This window comes from Nerophis ophidion, linkage group LG18 (assembly GCF_033978795.1).
Source record: "Nerophis ophidion isolate RoL-2023_Sa linkage group LG18, RoL_Noph_v1.0, whole genome shotgun sequence".
Classification (NCBI taxonomy): domain Eukaryota; kingdom Metazoa; phylum Chordata; class Actinopteri; order Syngnathiformes; family Syngnathidae; genus Nerophis; species Nerophis ophidion.
In genome coordinates this window covers 25,830,180-25,847,141 of record NC_084628.1, presented here as the reverse complement: position 1 = coordinate 25,847,141, position 16,962 = coordinate 25,830,180, and the positions used below count along the sequence as shown (strand labels likewise).

Here is a 16,962-nt window from a genome sequence, read left to right as displayed (position 1 = left end):
CTCAAATCCCTTCTTGTCGGCCCCTATGCCTCGGCTGACGCTCGGCAGGCCCGAAAGTCACGGGGGCCCTGGGGCCAGTGCGAGCGCGGCCCTGGACCGGGCCCCCCGGCGGCCCCGGGAGGAGGGAGAACCTGCTGAGACGAAGCCTCACGGGTGAGTTGTCACTTGTTTTATTTTTATTTCTTCTGACATTTGCTGCCACCAATCAGTGCACATCTCAGGAGCCCACGGGATGGGCAAAAACAACTTCTCTTCCGCTAATATTTGGATTTAACAGGTCATGGAAATTCTACACGTAAATTAATAACACCTTAACTCTATAATTGAGATGAAAATTATTAATTTTTCTGCTTTGTTCTCCTTTTCAGAGTCACAGGTGAGCTGGAGCCTATCCCGTCTGACTTTGTGCAAGGAGCGGGGTGCACCTTGGACTGGTATGTCAATTATCCATCCATCCATCCATTTTCTACCGCTTATTCCCTTTCGGGGTCGCGGGGGGGGGCGCTGGCGCCTATCTCAGCTACAATCTTATTATTATTACTGTTATTATTATTTACGATCGTCCTTCCCCTTAAGAATATTGTGGCTTCACTCTCGCCGTTTTTTCATAATATATGCATAAAAAAAAAAAAAATCATATTGTGATGCCTGTACTTCCTGTTGTTGGTCAAAAATATGCATATTTAATAGGGGTGTCAAAAAATAAATTTTTGAAAGAATTGCGATTTCTTACTTTTTTTATTGATTAAAGAAAAAAAAAGAAAAAAAATCTGTTTTATTTATTTTTTTAAATCTGTCCTATTCAGCCACTCAGGCAAATCATATAGTTAATGTAGATGATCATATCTGCTGTACACATTTACTTTAGAAAAGAGAAGTGTTGCCTGCCTTATTTGTATTTGACTTTGTTAAATGTTTGGGAAGCATTTTGTTAAAAAAAAATCCAGTTTTCTTTTAAGAAATATAGACGTGTATCAGAGTTGTTTATCTATTTTATGGAGGAATGTAGTTAATCATAGAACTGGCACCCAATGTTATTAAAAAAAACGTTGATTTTGAATCAGGGAACCAAATCTGAATGGAATCGCTAACACTAAGAATCGAATCAAATCATGTGGTGCCCAAAGATTCACAGCTCCTATATTTAAGCACAGTTGACATAATTTTGACTGAAATTAAGCTTAATGGTTAAATTAACTTCATAAATCTGTGGGATGTCAAGAGAAAGGGGCGTAAACGTATATTTTGCGTTAGTAAAGAACTATCTTAACATATACAGGTAAATACAAAAAAAATAACTTCAGGAGGTGTGAAAAATTCTCTCCATTAGGGGGATGTAACAGAAAATAATTGAGGACTACGTTAAGGCTACTGCTATTAGAGATTTCCTAACAAGTAAAACTAAGGAGTAAGAATATTTTTTAGGTTTCTTATTATTTTAGAGGATGTACATTTAAACTAGACAAAATGTTATTAGTTAAACCAATCAACATTTCAGCTTGTTCTCGTTACACTGTGCCTTTTTTTGCAGTGATTCTTCCATCAGGGCTGTTTTGTTTTAGTTTCATTTTATTTTTACCCAAAAAATATGCCAGCACTTTGGACACCTTGACGTAAGCCGTGACCCGACCGCTAGCTTTCATTGCACAAGAATGTCAACACCTGCCAAAAAGTGAGCCCATGCTTCCTGTAATAATCTGATTTAATTAAAAAAATATTTTATTTTTTATTTTATTCTATTGTTTTTTCTTTTTTTTAGAAAAAAATGTTACATGAAGTGTTTATCTTTTGCATTTTTTTAATAATTTTTTTATGAAATATTTCTTATAAAGTGTTTATTTTAAATCTGTTGTATTTTTATTTGTATTTTTTAAATTAAGTGTTTATTTTATGTACTAAATTTGTATATTTTGTAATTAATGATTATTTTATTTATTTTGTTCATAATAAAATATATATACTATATATATATATCCATCCATCCATTTCTATCGCTTATTCCCTTTTGGGGTTGGGTGGGCGCTGGCGCCTATCTCAGCTACAATCGGGCGGAAGGCGGGTACACCCTGGACAAGTCGCCACCTCATCGCAGTACTGTATGTATATATATATATAAATATATATATATATATATATATATATATATATTTTTTTTTTAAGTGTTTATGAAGCCTACTTTTCAATGCACCTTTGCCACCAAGATAATCACCTTTTTCATGGGGATGTTTATGTGCAGCTCAGAGCAAACGTCACATGGCATTCAGGGGACACGGAGGAGGAGGAAGCTCTTCTTCTCCCACAAAAAAGCATGGCGCGTCTTCCTCCCGGCGGCTGCAGTATGGTCAGTGTGCCACCAGGATGCGCCACTGTCCCCGGTGGACGTGTGCTGGACGTTGGCGCTGCTCTGCTCGCTATGGGCCGCGATGGGGGGCTGCGTCTACCTGCTGCTGTGCCACCTGAGGTCACCGCACCAACGGGGCGACAAGAGTCTCCGGTTACAAGAAGAGGTCGTCAAAAACGAGCTTTGCAAACCGTGCGTTGTTATTTTGATGATTTTTCCATCTGTATTGGAACTGACGGGAGTGTGGACCTGATGTTGCGTCCAGGTCTAGCAGACCGGATGTCCACATACCGCTGGGTCTTGTCCTGGCTGACTGCCTGCTACTGAACGTGCTCCAGGAGCACCTACCAGATCCCAGTGGATCACATATGATGGATCTCCTCTCCAGGCTGGAGGTAAAATTACCTTAAACAGTATTTAGTGTAGGTTACTATGGCAACACAGGAACCCTGTTGATCTTGAATGATGCCCTTTATAACTAAACCAGGCAGCTGGGGGCAAAGGTCATAAAACGAACACACCTTTTTTCAATTCAAGTGCCAAGAATGTACACATTGCGGCAAACTTTTGTGAAGACTTAACATATGGGCACTCAACTTTGTCAATATGATATGTTATATTGTCAAAAGAATACAAAAATATTGTGCAAATGTGTTTATATTGAGCTATCCAAGGAAGTGGCAATTAAGACAGCCAAAAAGAACAAAATGAAAACTAGGTGTCAAGTTCAAATCAAACCACAGCAAAAGACAAAGAAAATGATCAGTGATCATAAGGACATACTAAGAGTTATGAGAACTTAATTGAACAAACAGCGAGTAAACCAGAAATAATAATTGCATTAAATGGCAGAGAAATAAAATTTCTGTGTGACTACATGTAGAGAATATTTTCCAGGAATAAAAAAAAGTGGAAACAAAATTTCTGCTAGTGTAGGGTGAAACTGTAACTGAGTGTACAGCCCAATACATCTCTCCTCATGAGCAAAATTCAACTCTGTCTCTGCCTGATTCCTTCTTGTCTTGTTTAATAGATAGTTCGGTGTTTGAACCTGACATTAGGCGAGGCCGTCGTGTGCACAATGCTACAGCTGGCTAGCAATGTAGCTATAAAGGATCAAATGGCACAGAATGAGAGGAATGAATCCATCTTTAAGTAATTACTCAAATGTGTCATTTTTTTAAATTAAAAAGATAATTTCACTTCAAATTATATTTATTCAACTATTGAATTATTTCAGAATTAATTTACTTATTTCTTATTTGCAATATTTATTTATAAACATTTCACTATTAAATTTGTTTAACGGTGTGGCTGCGTCATGAAAAAAGTATTTTAAAAATTATTAAATCGTAAAATAATTGAGTTATGAAATTATTAAATCGTGAAATGTACAATTAGATTGTGAAATAATCAAAACATGAAATACTGAAATAAAATGATTAAATACTGAAAATATAATTTAATGGTAAAATATATTACAACATACATTAATTTAACACATTTCATAACACATTTAGTTATTGGATTCAAATGTTAGACACATTTATATAATTATTTAAAGTGAGTAACGCTTGTGCCTTACAGCGAGAAAGTCCTACTTTCGATATATATATGAATGTACTGTCGTGGTCAAAAGTTTACATATACTTTTAAAGAACATAATGTCATGGCTGTCTTGAGTTTCCAATAATTTCAACAACTCTTATTTTTTGTGATAGAGTGATTGGACCACACACTTGGTCACAAAAAACATTCATGAAATTTGGTTCTTTTATGAATTTATTATGGGTCTACTGAAAATGTGACCAAATCTGCTGGCTCAAAAGTATACATACAGCAATGTTAATATTTGGTTACATGTCCCTTTGCAAGTTTTACTGCAATAAGGCGCTTTTGGGAGCCATCCACAAGATTCTGGTTGATTTTTTGACCACTCCTCTTGACAAAATTGGTGCAGTTCAGCTAAATTTGTTGGTTTTCTGACATGGACTTGTTTCTTCAACATTGTCCACACATTCTCAATGGGGTTTAAGTCAGGACTTTGAGAAGGCCATTCTAAAACCTTAATTCTAGCCTGATTTAGCCATTTCTTTACCACTTTTGATGCGTGTTTGGGATCATTTTCCTGTTGGAACACCCAACTGTGCCCAAGACCCAACCTCCGGGCTTAGGATTTTAGGTTGTCCTGAAAATTTTTTGGAGGTAATCCTCCTTTTTCATTGCCCCATTTACTCTCTGTAAAGCACCCGTTCCATTGGCAGTAAAACAGGCCCAGAGCATAATACTACCTCCACCATTCTTGACAGTATGATTGGTGTTCCTGGGATTTGAGGCCTCACCTTTGCTCCTCCAAATATTGCTGGGTATTGTGGCCAAACAGCTCAATTTTTGTTTCATCTGACCACAGAACTTTACTCCAGAAGGTTTTATCTCTATCCATGTGATCAGCAGCAAACTTTAGACGAGCCTTAAGGTGTGGGTTCTGGAGCAAGAGCTTCTTTCTTGCATGATAGCCTCTCAGTCCATGGCGATGCAAAACACGCTTGACTGTGGACACTGACACCTGTGTTCCAGCAGCTTCCAATTTCTTTTAGACCTGCTTTTTTGTGGTTCCGGGTTGACTGTTGATCATTCTGACCATTTTTTTGTCAACAGCAGGTGATAGCTTGCGTTTTCTTCCTCATCGTGGCAGTGACAAAACTGTCCCATGCACTTTGTACTTACAAACAATTGTCTGCACAGTTGCTCTTGGGACCTTAAGCTGCTTTGAAATGGCTTTCCTGACTTGTTCAAGTCAATGATTTGTTTTTCAAATCTGTGCTGAGTTCCTTTGACTTTCCCATTGTCGCGTTTGTAACCCAGTCTAATGACTGCATCACATGAGCCCTTGTTAAATGGGCTCAGACAAGTCAACAGGTGTAGTCAATCATAATCACTCACTTGAAGGTAAGGGGCCATGCCATGACCCAGCAAATTTGGTCACATTTTCAGTAGACCCATAACAAATTCATAAAAGAACCAAACTTCATGAAGGTTTTTTGTGACCAACAAATACAGTATGTGCTCCAATCACTCTATCACAAAAAAATGAGAGTTGTATAAATTATTGGTAACTCAAGACAACCAGGACATTATGTTCTTTTCAAGTGTATGTACTTTCAACCATGACTGTATATATGTTTGTGTATATGTTTAAAAAAAAAAGTGTATTTATTTTACAGTCGATTCTTACAAATAGCAGTGCTCCTATTACATAAAGAATCTTTGACTAGCATTAAATATATATTTTGGCTTTACAGTATTAACTGTTTGATGAAATAAAAAAGTCTAACATCAGGGCATTCAATCGATCACAACTGGATTGTTTGGTTTGTCTTTGAAGACGTTTCTCCTCTCACCCAAGTAAGCATTATCAGTTCATGCTCATAGACGTAGATTGGTCAGATCTAGGGAATTGATAAGATTTTTCTGGTTCCGATTCCATTTTCGATTCTGCTAAACGATTCGTTTTGGTTTTTTTAATCAGATTTCTCATTGATTCTTATATGGGAAAAAAGATAAATAGAAGGATTAGCATCAATTGTGTTAAGTTTAGCGCTAACATGACCTTACAAAGCCAACAGTGAGGTCTTAAGAGGCACATAACATAGAAAAAAACTTCTGAAACTTCTGTAGAGTTTAACAATATAAAACATGTGGAAATTACACTTTTTTTCCGGACACATTCCCGGTTTACCCCAAATTACAGGAATTCCAAAATACTAATTTCAATTCAAACTGTTACTAGGTCAACATTTTTTAACCGATTCCAAAAATTCTAACATTCATGTCATTTAGGACAATTGTGCTAGTATCAATATTTTTAAAAATTCACGTTTTTTTCCCGAAATTTCCAAATTTCCAGGAAATTCCTATTATAATTAATGGACGCATTCAAAGTTCCACAATACCCTAAATACTCAACATTTTTGAACCCGATTCCGACCTTTCAACCATCGACCAACACTATACTTTTCCAATACATCGAACGCAAATCATCTACCCCTTTCCAAAAATTTCGGTTTACCCGGAACTTTGAATGAATAAATGAATGAATGGTTTATTTTGAGCCATGCAAACAAAACAAGAGAATGACATAAAATCAAAAGAAATATATAGATACATTATTTTTACACCTACATTGAAAACATTACATGTGACTAATCTTTTTATGTCAAGATTGGCTCAAAAGGGAGTGGGAAGAAGTAAACTTATTAGGTCCCACCCCTATACATATACAATATATATATACAATATATAATACGATAATATATAATATAATTCAATTCAGTGGTTGCTGCTATATATTGTCTATATATAATACATTTAAATTCACACACACTTACATATATACATATGTACACAATACACACACACATATATACAATTTATATACATATATACATATATATATATGTATATATATATATATATATATATATATATATACACATACATACATATACACACACAATCACATACATACACACATGCATATACCCAAAATACACACATATCCATCACACACACACACACACACAATTCAATGTATTCCTCTTATTGATACTAATTCATATAGTTTAACTAGTTGGGTGATGTCATAGAAGTAATAATAATAATGATAATATCAACTATGACTAAACAATAATAATATCGATAATGATGACAATAATAATAACAATATGAACAATAGCAATGACAATAAATGATGACAATAATACATATAAAATAATGAAGATGATGATGATAATAACAACAACAATAATAATAATAATGGTCATTATTAACCAGTGATGGAGTTTAACACTTAGGCATCCACGTTCACATTCATATACATTGCCCATTCCATTTTTTTGTATCTTGTTTTAAACTGAGGGACATTTGGACATTGCTTGAGCCCCACATCCAAACTTTCTCCCCATTGACAATGAATGGGCATTATACAATCTACTGCATATCCCACTTTCTCCACCGAATCAAACCATTCCACCATCCACACACTACACTCACCTTAGACAATCAAACTACCATTTTCCAACTTCATAAAAATTCCAGGAATTCCCGGTTTTCCAAAGCCCTATTTTCACCTGTGTATGAAAAATTTTAACAGACCACATCATTCCACCTTCAAATCATTCCTCTTGGTTTGGGCAACAAGTATTCCTTTTTTTTTTTTCTGTGCACATTCCCGGTTTTCCCCAAATTCCAAGAATTCCGAATTACCCATTTCAATTCGAACTGGTACTACGTCAACATTTTTTGACTTATTCCAAAAATTATAACACCAACCCATTTATATCATCTCGGACAATCGTGCTTGTATCAGTATTTTAAAAAATTCACGGTTTTCTCGAAATTGCCAAATTTCCAGGTAATTCCCATTAAAATGAATGGACGAATTCAAAGTTCCACAATGCCCTAAATACTCAACATTTTTAAACCCGATTCCGACCTTTCAACCATCCACCCACACTACTTTTCCGATACTTTGAACGCAAAACATCTTCACCTTTCTCAAAATTCCGTTTTTCCCGGAAATGTATCCCCATTGACATTGAGGGCATTATACACTCTAGTGAATATCTCACATTTCTCAACAGAATCATTCTGTTCCACCATCCACACACTCTACTCACCTTGGACAATCAAACTACCATTTTCCAAGTTCAAAGTAATTCCAAAGCCCTATTTCCACCTCTTCCTGGAAAGTTTGCACAGTGTACATCATTCTACCTTCAAAAAATTCCTCTTGGTTGGGATAACAATTTTTTTTTTTTGTAGAGTTTAACATAATAAAACATGCAAAAATTGCACTTTTTTTTGTACACATTTCCGGTTTCCCCCAAATTCCAGGAATTCCGAACTACCCATTTCAATTCGAACTGTTACTTCGTCAACATTTTTAACCGATTTAAAAAATTCTAACATTCATATAATCTGGGACCATTGTGCTAGTATCAATATTTTCAAAAATTCACGGTTCTGCCAAAATTGCCGAATTTCCAGGAAATTCCCATTCAAATGAATGGAAGAATACAAAGTTCCACGATGCCTTAAATTCTCAACATTTTTAAGCCCGATTCTGACCTTTCAACCATCCTCCTACGCTAATATTTTGAAATAAATGTAAAACATGTTTCCCTTCCCAAAAATTCCCAGTTTCCCCCCAAAATTTCCCTCTTGACAATGAATAGGCATTGTACAATTTACTGCATTTTCCACATTTCTCATCCGATTTGAACCGTTCCAACATCCACACACTCTGCTCACCCCGGACATTCAAGCCAGTTTGTTTCTGGTTTTGAAAATTCCCTGATTACTCGTAATTACCAGGAATTTCTCTCAATTAAAAATAAATGGGCAATATACAAACCTTTGCATAATTCCACATTTCTCATCCGATTCAAATTGTTCCAACATCCACACACTCCACTCACCTTGGATTTTCAAGCATTTCAGTTCCGCTCACGCGTAGGGCATTCACACGCAATTCCTAACGGAATTGCAAATTCTAGTTGTGATCACTATTTTATAAATCTGGAACAAAGTGATCCAAAATACTACAATAATTCTGTGTAATAAGAATTTAACAGGAAATATTTGTCAGAACAGCAGAAACATGTAGGACGGTCACATTTTAAGAAAATGTATATAATTTATTATTATTATTAACATAAATAATCATCATTAAATGTTTTATTTGTTATAAATTCCCTCCCTTACAGTGTGTGTCAAACGCACTGGACACGGCAGTGCTCGTCCCAGAAGTCACGAGCCAAAGCCGCCGTCTGACCGACAAAGTGACGCTCATACGCACTTACCTAAATAAAAGGTAAGCCCCGCCCCCCTCTGCACGTCCGATCCCTTCTAACAGGTCCACTTCTTCGCCATCAGGACCAGGCTCCTGAGGAGGCTGGTGCAGGTCCAGGCTGACTTGGAGGCCGGCATGAAGGGGCTGCAGGACGGGGTGCTGGTCCACTGGGCCCGGCTGGAGGATCTACACACGGGGGTCACGCTCACTAGACAAGATGGTCAAGACCACGGGGACCTGGCGTCCACCTGCAAAGACGCCGAGGTAAGTTGGAAGTTGCACAGTTCTTATTGGTGAAGTGATAACGTGACTGAGTCCTGGTCCGAAATATAATAAATTCCTACAGGACTGTAAATTACAACAACACATACAGATTTTTCTCAAAATAAACATAAAAGACAATTGAAAAATATCGATACCATCTTGCTAGTATCGATCCAATACAGATACGAGTCTGGTATCAAAGCTTGAACCAGCCACCTTTACTGTACAGTAAGCTTGTGTCCTGTAGGTGGCAGCAATGTCATTTTTCATGAGGGGTTTTGGCCTCAAGTGGGTCAAGTACTTTCTGTAGTTTTAATACCAGCTGCTGTCCAAAACTCTTGGGTCACTACCAGAGGTAGGTATGGTACCTAAGAAGTGTGCTCAAGTAAGATTATCGTTACTTTAGAATAATATGACTCAGTAAAAGTAAAAAGTAGTCATCAAAATAATTAGTTGAGTAAGCAAGTATTTTGTGAAAAACTTTTACCGGTGAGTATTGAGTAACTTGCCCTGTGATGAGGTGGCGACTTGTCCAGGGTGTACACCGCCTTCCGTCCGGTTGTAGCTGAAATAGGCACCAGCGACCCAAAAAAGGGAATAAGCGGTAGAAAATGGATGGATGGATGGATGGAGTAACTTGTGAGTAACTTCTGATTTATTTTGTTATTTTTTAATAGTTCCTGGACTACAATTGTGTGTGTGTGTGTGTGTGTGTGTGTGTGTGTGTGTGTGTGTGTGTGTGTGTGCGCGTGTGTGTGTGCGTGTGTGTGTGTGTGTGTGCACCAAATTCGTCCGATTTCTCAAATAATTCAGTTTCTTCTATTTTCACACCAATTTTTATATTAAGTTCTAGTTTCCATGTTCTATCTTTAATGTGACTGTTGGCCACACGCAGTGTGTCTCTCGTACACTGGGGGGCGATTGTGGTTATTTCAGCTTGTTTAAACCTACTCAGTGGCCAAGTAGTTAGAGCAGGGGTCTCAAACACGCGGTTATTTTGCGGCCCGCAAAACATGTATATTTGTATACCCTCGATTTTCCCAGGAGACTCCCAATTTTCAGTGCCTCTCCAGGGGTAATCATTCTCCCGAGTTTTACCTATCAACATTATTATGGTGGTACCGTGGAGGCACTGCCTTGGAAGCCATCTGCAACCTGTACAAACTGCGTGCCAGCCCAGCCACATGTTGTAAATGGCTGCAGTAGACACAATAAGCAACTGCAAGACATACTTAATCAACAGCCACACAGGTCACACTGAGGGTGGCCGTATAAACAACTTTGACACCGTTACAAATATGCGCCACACTGTGAACCCACACCAAACAAGAATGACTAACACATTTTGGGAGAACATCCACACCGTAACACAAAATTAACAAAACAGAACAAATACCCAGAATCGAATGCAGCCCTAACTCTTCCGGGCTACAATATACACCCCCCCAGTGTCGAAGATGTCGAAAATGTGACTCGGCCGCCACGCTGGAGATGCGGACGAGACAGCAGGTTATAGAGGACGCTAAAAGCAGTGCCATCTCAGCATGCCCTAATTGTTATTGTCCGGGTGAAAACCGGGAGAATGATTGCCCCGGGAAATTATCGTTAGGGACACAGATATTTGGGTGTTTCCCGTAAAGACCGCGAGAGTTGGCAAGTATGTTGCTAGGGCGGGAAAGCCATTCAAAGAAGGTGAAGTAATTAAAAAGTGCATGTTAGATTTTTTTAAGAAATCTTTTCTTGCGGCCCAGCCCCACCCAGGTTCTGCATCCAGTGGCCCCCAGGTAAATTGAGTTTGTGACCCCTGAGTTAGAGTGTCCGCCCTGAGTTCGGTAGGTTGTGAGTTCGAACCCCGGCCGAGTCATACCAAAGACTATAAAAATGGGAGCCATTACCTCCCTGCTTGGCACTCGGCATCAAGGGTTGGAATTGGGGGTTCAATCACCAAATATGATTCTTGGGCGCGGCCACCACTGCTGCTCACTGCTCCCCTCACCTCCCAGGTGGTGAACAAGGGGATGGGTCAAAAGCAGAGGACAAATTTCACCACACCTAGTGTGTGTGTGAGAATCATTGGTACTTCAACTTTAGCTATGTGGAAATGCAAATACCACAGAAGAAGAAAATGTTACATGCTAATAAGCTAGTGCTAGCAACGTTAAAACTACAGACCTAACAGATAAGTATAACTTAAGTTTTCCACTGCTTTTTGATGTTGTTGGTAATGTTTTAATGTGTTTACATGACATTTGTGGTTATTAGGATCGTCAGAGAGGTACAAAAAGATAGTTTTTTTTTTAGTCAACTGTTTTGTTTAGCAGTTGTCTCAAACAGCCGGGATGTGCTGGTGTCACGTCATGTCATTAAAGTGTATTCTTTGGGAACATTATGACACTTTTTGAACAAGTACGTAGGTCTATTTTATAATACACTTTAAAAAAACTGACATATTTCAGCTTCTTGTAGCTGTTCTTTGTGCTTCTTCGATTGGTGGAATGGACCTAAACGTCACTATACGTTGGATTGGTCAAACAGAGTCACGTGACAGTGAAAGGTGAAAGAAAAGTGAAAGGTAGGTCTTTATTGTCATTGCACAAGTACAAAAAAAAATGTGTTTTCAGCACAAACCCATTCAAGATTAGACAAACCAACAGTGTACATATCACAACATCTCGAAACTAGCAACAGAAGGGAGGGAGTGGGGGCCACGGTGGAAGGCTGCAGCTCTTCAGGCGCTGCCCATCCGTCTATCACACCAAAGGGATTCGGGTCAAGGGTGTTGGATGGGGGTGGGGTATGTGTGTGTGGCCTATATTTTTGTGGATGCATGTGTGTGTAAGCTCGCTGCGTGTGTCTATTTCGCAGCCTTGATGCCGTGCAGTCGCTAGTCCAAAGTCAACAACAACAGAAGTGTGTCCATGAGAGACAAGAAGGGAGTTTGTTGTGGCTTCGCCGCACTGTCCTTCGGGAAAGTTTAGAAGCCAGGGAAACAAATCAAGTTAAAATGTTTTGTATGCGAGTGAAAATAAAATGTGCTTTTCACTCTAAATCAGTGGTTCTTAACCTGGGTTCGATCGAACCCTAGGGGTTCGGTGAGTCGGCCTCAGGAATTCGGTGGAGCCTCCGCCGCGGAGGTCAAGCCACACCCGACTCATCGAACAGAACTTCTCCCTATCGTCGTATTATGGATACGGCAACAGCAGAAGTCAAACTGATTTGCAGGCGTGTAATTTGTTGTAAGTTCATGCACTGTGTTGGTTTTGTTCTTTGAACAAGGGGATGTTCATTCATGGTTCATTTTGTGCACCAGTAAAAAATCCTCTAACTTTGTCTTAAATTTGAAAAAAATATATGTTTTTCACTAAAGAAGGGTTCGGTGAATGCACATATGAAACTGGAGGGGTTCGGTACCTCCAACAAGGTTAAGAACCACTGCTCTAAATTGTCTATGACTGGTCCTCAAATTCATCCTGTGGGGCAGGTAGTCCGATCTCATGCAAATCACAAAAGTGTCCAGAGTTCTTCCCGCATCCTCCAATCATTTGTGGCAGCTTTGGGGTACTTTGAAGACTGCCAGCAACTTCCAATTTGTCGACAAACCAGAGCAACGCTTACTCCAATCAGCAGATGTCCTGTTGTCATAATTTCGAATAAGTAAATATCTTCCTCAACTGAAGGGTTGCCAGGCACGTGGTCCTCCGTCTTCTCCTAAGAGTCAGTCGTGTGTCCAGCAACAACCGCTCCGTCACGACAAAAAGTTTCCCCCAAAACCCAAGATCTTGTCAATTTCGTTGAGGCCAATTAAATAGTTCCAATGTTTAAATTTGGAGGGCAGTGCAAAAAGCGGCTACAAGAAAGTAAAGACAAGACAAGACAAGACAAAGAAAGAAGCAGGAGAGATAAGGGAGAGGAAAGGGGCGCGTCCGCCCTCAATGAATGCCAGTGAGAAAAAAACGGAAGCAGAGTCCCTGAAATAAGAATACATCTTTACAAGTCTTAATCGATAATTATAAATAATTGTGATATAAATAAATGTAATGAAACTCAATGTAACGGAGTAAAAGTAAAAAGCATGTTGCATTAAAACTACTCTGACTAGTACAATTTATCCAAAAAGATACTTAGGTAAATACAGCGCGTTACTACCCACCTGTGGTTAGTAAAACAAGGTCAAAGTGGAAATCCTTGAGTTGCATCGCTCTTCCTGTTGAAAGCTGATGAGGACTTACATTCATGTTTTATGTATCTGCTAAGACCTTGTTTGAGGTCGTGAGCCAACACAGGAGTCAACTTGAAGGCTGCCAGGACCTCCTGAAGGACAGCACGCAGCTCCTGCAGGTAGAAGCCTCCTCGGTCCCCTGGAGATCCTCCAGCTGACACGTCTCCTTGGTCTGTCCGTGCAGGAGTTGACATGGAGTCACATCAGCGCCAGGAAATGTCTCAGCAGTGGCGGCGGTGGCGGCGAGTCAGTGTGGCCAGAAGTGCTGCTCCAATCCAACATGGAGGAGGTGCACTCTGCAGACAGACACCGCCGTGTGTTTTGTTGACTCCGACTGAAGTGTGTGTCCTTCCTGGCAGTTTGACAAGGTGCGGGAGAACTTCCTGTCCCTGCAGCAGCAGACCGCCACCTTCCAGGCCCACCTGGAAGGGCTCTCCGCAAGGGGCGTGGAACACCTGGCTGCTGACCGACTCTCCTCCAGCCCTCCTCTGGACCTCAACAGCGGACGCTCCAGCGAGGTTTCCTCGGACCACTGGGAGTCCACCACCGCCGAGTCGGACACTCGTCAGTCTTTGTGTGAGAGGTCAGTGCTGCAGGTCACCTCCACATTAGGACGCCTGCGGAAGTCTTCCAGAAAGAAGAAGGAATGAGTGAATATTCTTTTTTATGAAATAGTTTTATACACTGAAAGCGGACACAAGAGGGCGCCCTATGACCTTTTATTACAACAACTATTATTTATAGTGGATTTAACCATAATCTACATCGTTTATAGTTGACCTAGATATTATATGAATTATTTATAGTTGATTTAAACATAATTAGATGTTTTTATAGTTATCCCAATCAACTAAAATTGTTTATAGTTGATATAAAGCATAATTACATTTTAATAGTTGATTTAGTGTGTGAATGTTATCTGTCTATCTGTGTTGGCCCTGTGATGAGATGGCGACTTGTCCAGGGTGTACACCGCCTTCCACCTGGATGCAGCTGGGATAGGCTCCAGCAACCCCCGCGAGCCCAAAAAAAGGGACAAGCGGTGGACAATGAATGGATGGATGAATGGATGATTGAAAAATAATTTGACATTTTTTATTGTTAATTGAAACAATTTACATTTTTATTGCTGATTTAAGCATGATTTCAATTTGCATAGCCTATGCAAACATACTTTAAATTTCAAGTTTATTTAAACATAATTTGACTTTTGAATAGTTTATTCCAACCATTTAAATAGTTTATAGTTAATTTAAAACTACTTTTATTTTAATTAGCTTTTTTTAGTTTTTTTAATTATTATGTTTATTTATAGTTTACTTAAAGTTCAAGCAAACTATAAATAATTATAATTATTGTTTTATAAACATAATATGAATTATTTATAGTTGATTTAAACTTAATTGTAATTATTTATAATTTACTTAAATATAATATGAATTATTTATGGTTGATTTAAACATAACTAAAAAATTTTATTGCGGATTTATACATCCATCCATTTCCTACCGCTTATTCCCTTTGGGGTCGCAGGGGGCGCTGGTGCCTATCTCAGCTACAATCGGGCGGAAGGCGAGGTACACCCTGGACAAGTCGCCACCTCATCGCAGGGCCAACACAGATAGACAGACAACATTCACACTCACATTCACACACTAGGGCCAATTTAGTGTTGCCAATCAACCTATCCCCAGGTGCATGTCTTTGGAAGTGGGAGGAAGCCAGAGTACCCGGAGGGAACCCACGCATTCACGGGGAGAACATGCAAACTCCACACAGAAAGATCCCAAGCCCGGGATTGAACCCAGGACTACTCAGGACCTTCGTATTGTGAGGCAGACGCACTAACCCCTCGTCCACCGTGAAGCCCTAATTGTAATTATTTACAGTTTATTTAAATTATTTATAGTTGATTTAAACATAATTTTTATTATTTATAGTTAATTTAAACATAATTTTAATTATTTATAGTTTATTTAAACATTATTCAAATTATTTATAGTTGATTTAAACACAATATGAATTATTTATAGTTGATTTAAACATATAAATTATACACACATAATTGAAATTATTTATGGTTGGTTTAAAAATAATTTGAAATATATATAGTTGTTTTAAACTTAATTTTAATTAGTTATAGTTCAAACATAATTGAAATTATTTTTAGTTGATTGAAACAATTTAAATTATTTATTGTTGGTTTGAACAAGGGCAGCACGGTGGTGGAGGGGTTACTGCGTCGGCCTCACAATACGAAGGTCCTGAGTAGTCCTGGGTTCAATCCCGGGCTCGGGATCTTTATGTGTGGAGTTTGCAGGTCCTCCTCCTGAATGCGTAGGTTCCTTCTGGGTACTCCGGCTTCCTCCCACCTCCAAAGACACACACCTGGGGATAGGTTGATTGGCAACACTAAATTGGCCCTAGTGTGTGAATGTGTTGGCCCTGCGATGAGGTGGCGACTTGTCCAGGGTGTACGCCGCCTTCTACCCAATTGTAGCTGAGATAGGCACCGGCGCCCCCCACGTCCACCAAAGGGAATAAGCAGTAGAAATATTGATGGATAGATGGATAGTTGTTTTAAACTTCATTTTGATTGTTTTACAGTTCTAACTAAATTTTAATTATTTTTAGTTGATTCAAACAATTTGAAATATTTATTGTTGGTTTGAACATAATTTGAATGACTTATACTATCATTAAGATGAAGAGCACGTTTGACATTTCTGACGGTGAAGACCTTCCAAGTACAAAAACATTTTGGGAACTGAAAGGGGGTAGGGGGGTGTGAAGGTCAACGCCGGAAGCGTTTTTGTTATTACAGAAAAGGAGGCGGCCCTCTGGAGCCCAGCGAGACATGAATGTCTTTGATCCCAAATTCAAGTTTCTCTGGACTTTTTCCTGACGTGGCCAACAAGATGTGGTTTAAAAAAAAAAAGAAGAAAAAAAAAGAAAGTCGACACAGACGATGTTTAATGGAGTTCATGGACCTGTTGGTGAACCATGTGCAGTGTTGTTATTGTTGTTGTTGACAGAGTTCATGTTGGACTCATTGGTGCACCAGCTGCGGTGTTGTTGCTGATAAATGCAAGGTAGTCTGCAGCGTTGTTGATGAAGAGCATGTATCTCCACTTTTGCTGTGAAACTATTTATTTGTGGGCTAAAAACCTCTAAATTGTCGGTGTGTTTGACTGAAAAACATTTGCTGGGTTGTTTTAGTCCCTAACAATGTGTTTGTGTGTTGGATCAAAAAGTATTTTATTGATTTTCTTCCTTCAGTTTTAG

General features: G+C 38.9%; 1 protein-coding gene across 1 annotated transcript; it reads left to right on the top strand.

Moving 5' to 3' along the window:
- Window positions 1-12: 12 nt before the first annotated feature.
- Window positions 13-15,268, top strand: si:ch211-151h10.2 (uncharacterized protein LOC567699 homolog). The gene is made up of 9 exons (XM_061877855.1): window positions 13-153; window positions 369-434; window positions 2,237-2,533; window positions 2,607-2,736; window positions 9,109-9,215; window positions 9,278-9,458; window positions 13,713-13,796; window positions 13,862-13,966; window positions 14,037-15,268. The coding sequence occupies exons 1-9, from the start codon at window positions 26-28 to the stop codon at window positions 14,325-14,327; spliced, it is 1,389 nt and encodes a 462-aa protein (XP_061733839.1). The 5' UTR covers window positions 13-25; the 3' UTR covers window positions 14,328-15,268.
- The last annotated feature ends 1,694 nt before the right edge of the window (window positions 15,269-16,962 follow it).

Excerpts from the sequence above, each read along its gene's own strand:
- si:ch211-151h10.2 (XM_061877855.1), top strand. The coding sequence starts at position 26 with ATGCCTCGGCTGACGCTCGGCAGGCCCGAAAGTCACGGGGGCCCTGGG. Across the intron at positions 435-2,236 it reads GCGGGGTGCACCTTGGACTG|CTCAGAGCAAACGTCACATG; the intron begins GTATGTCAATTA and ends GTTTATGTGCAG. Across the intron at positions 13,967-14,036 it reads TCCAATCCAACATGGAGGAG|TTTGACAAGGTGCGGGAGAA; the intron begins GTGCACTCTGCA and ends CCTTCCTGGCAG.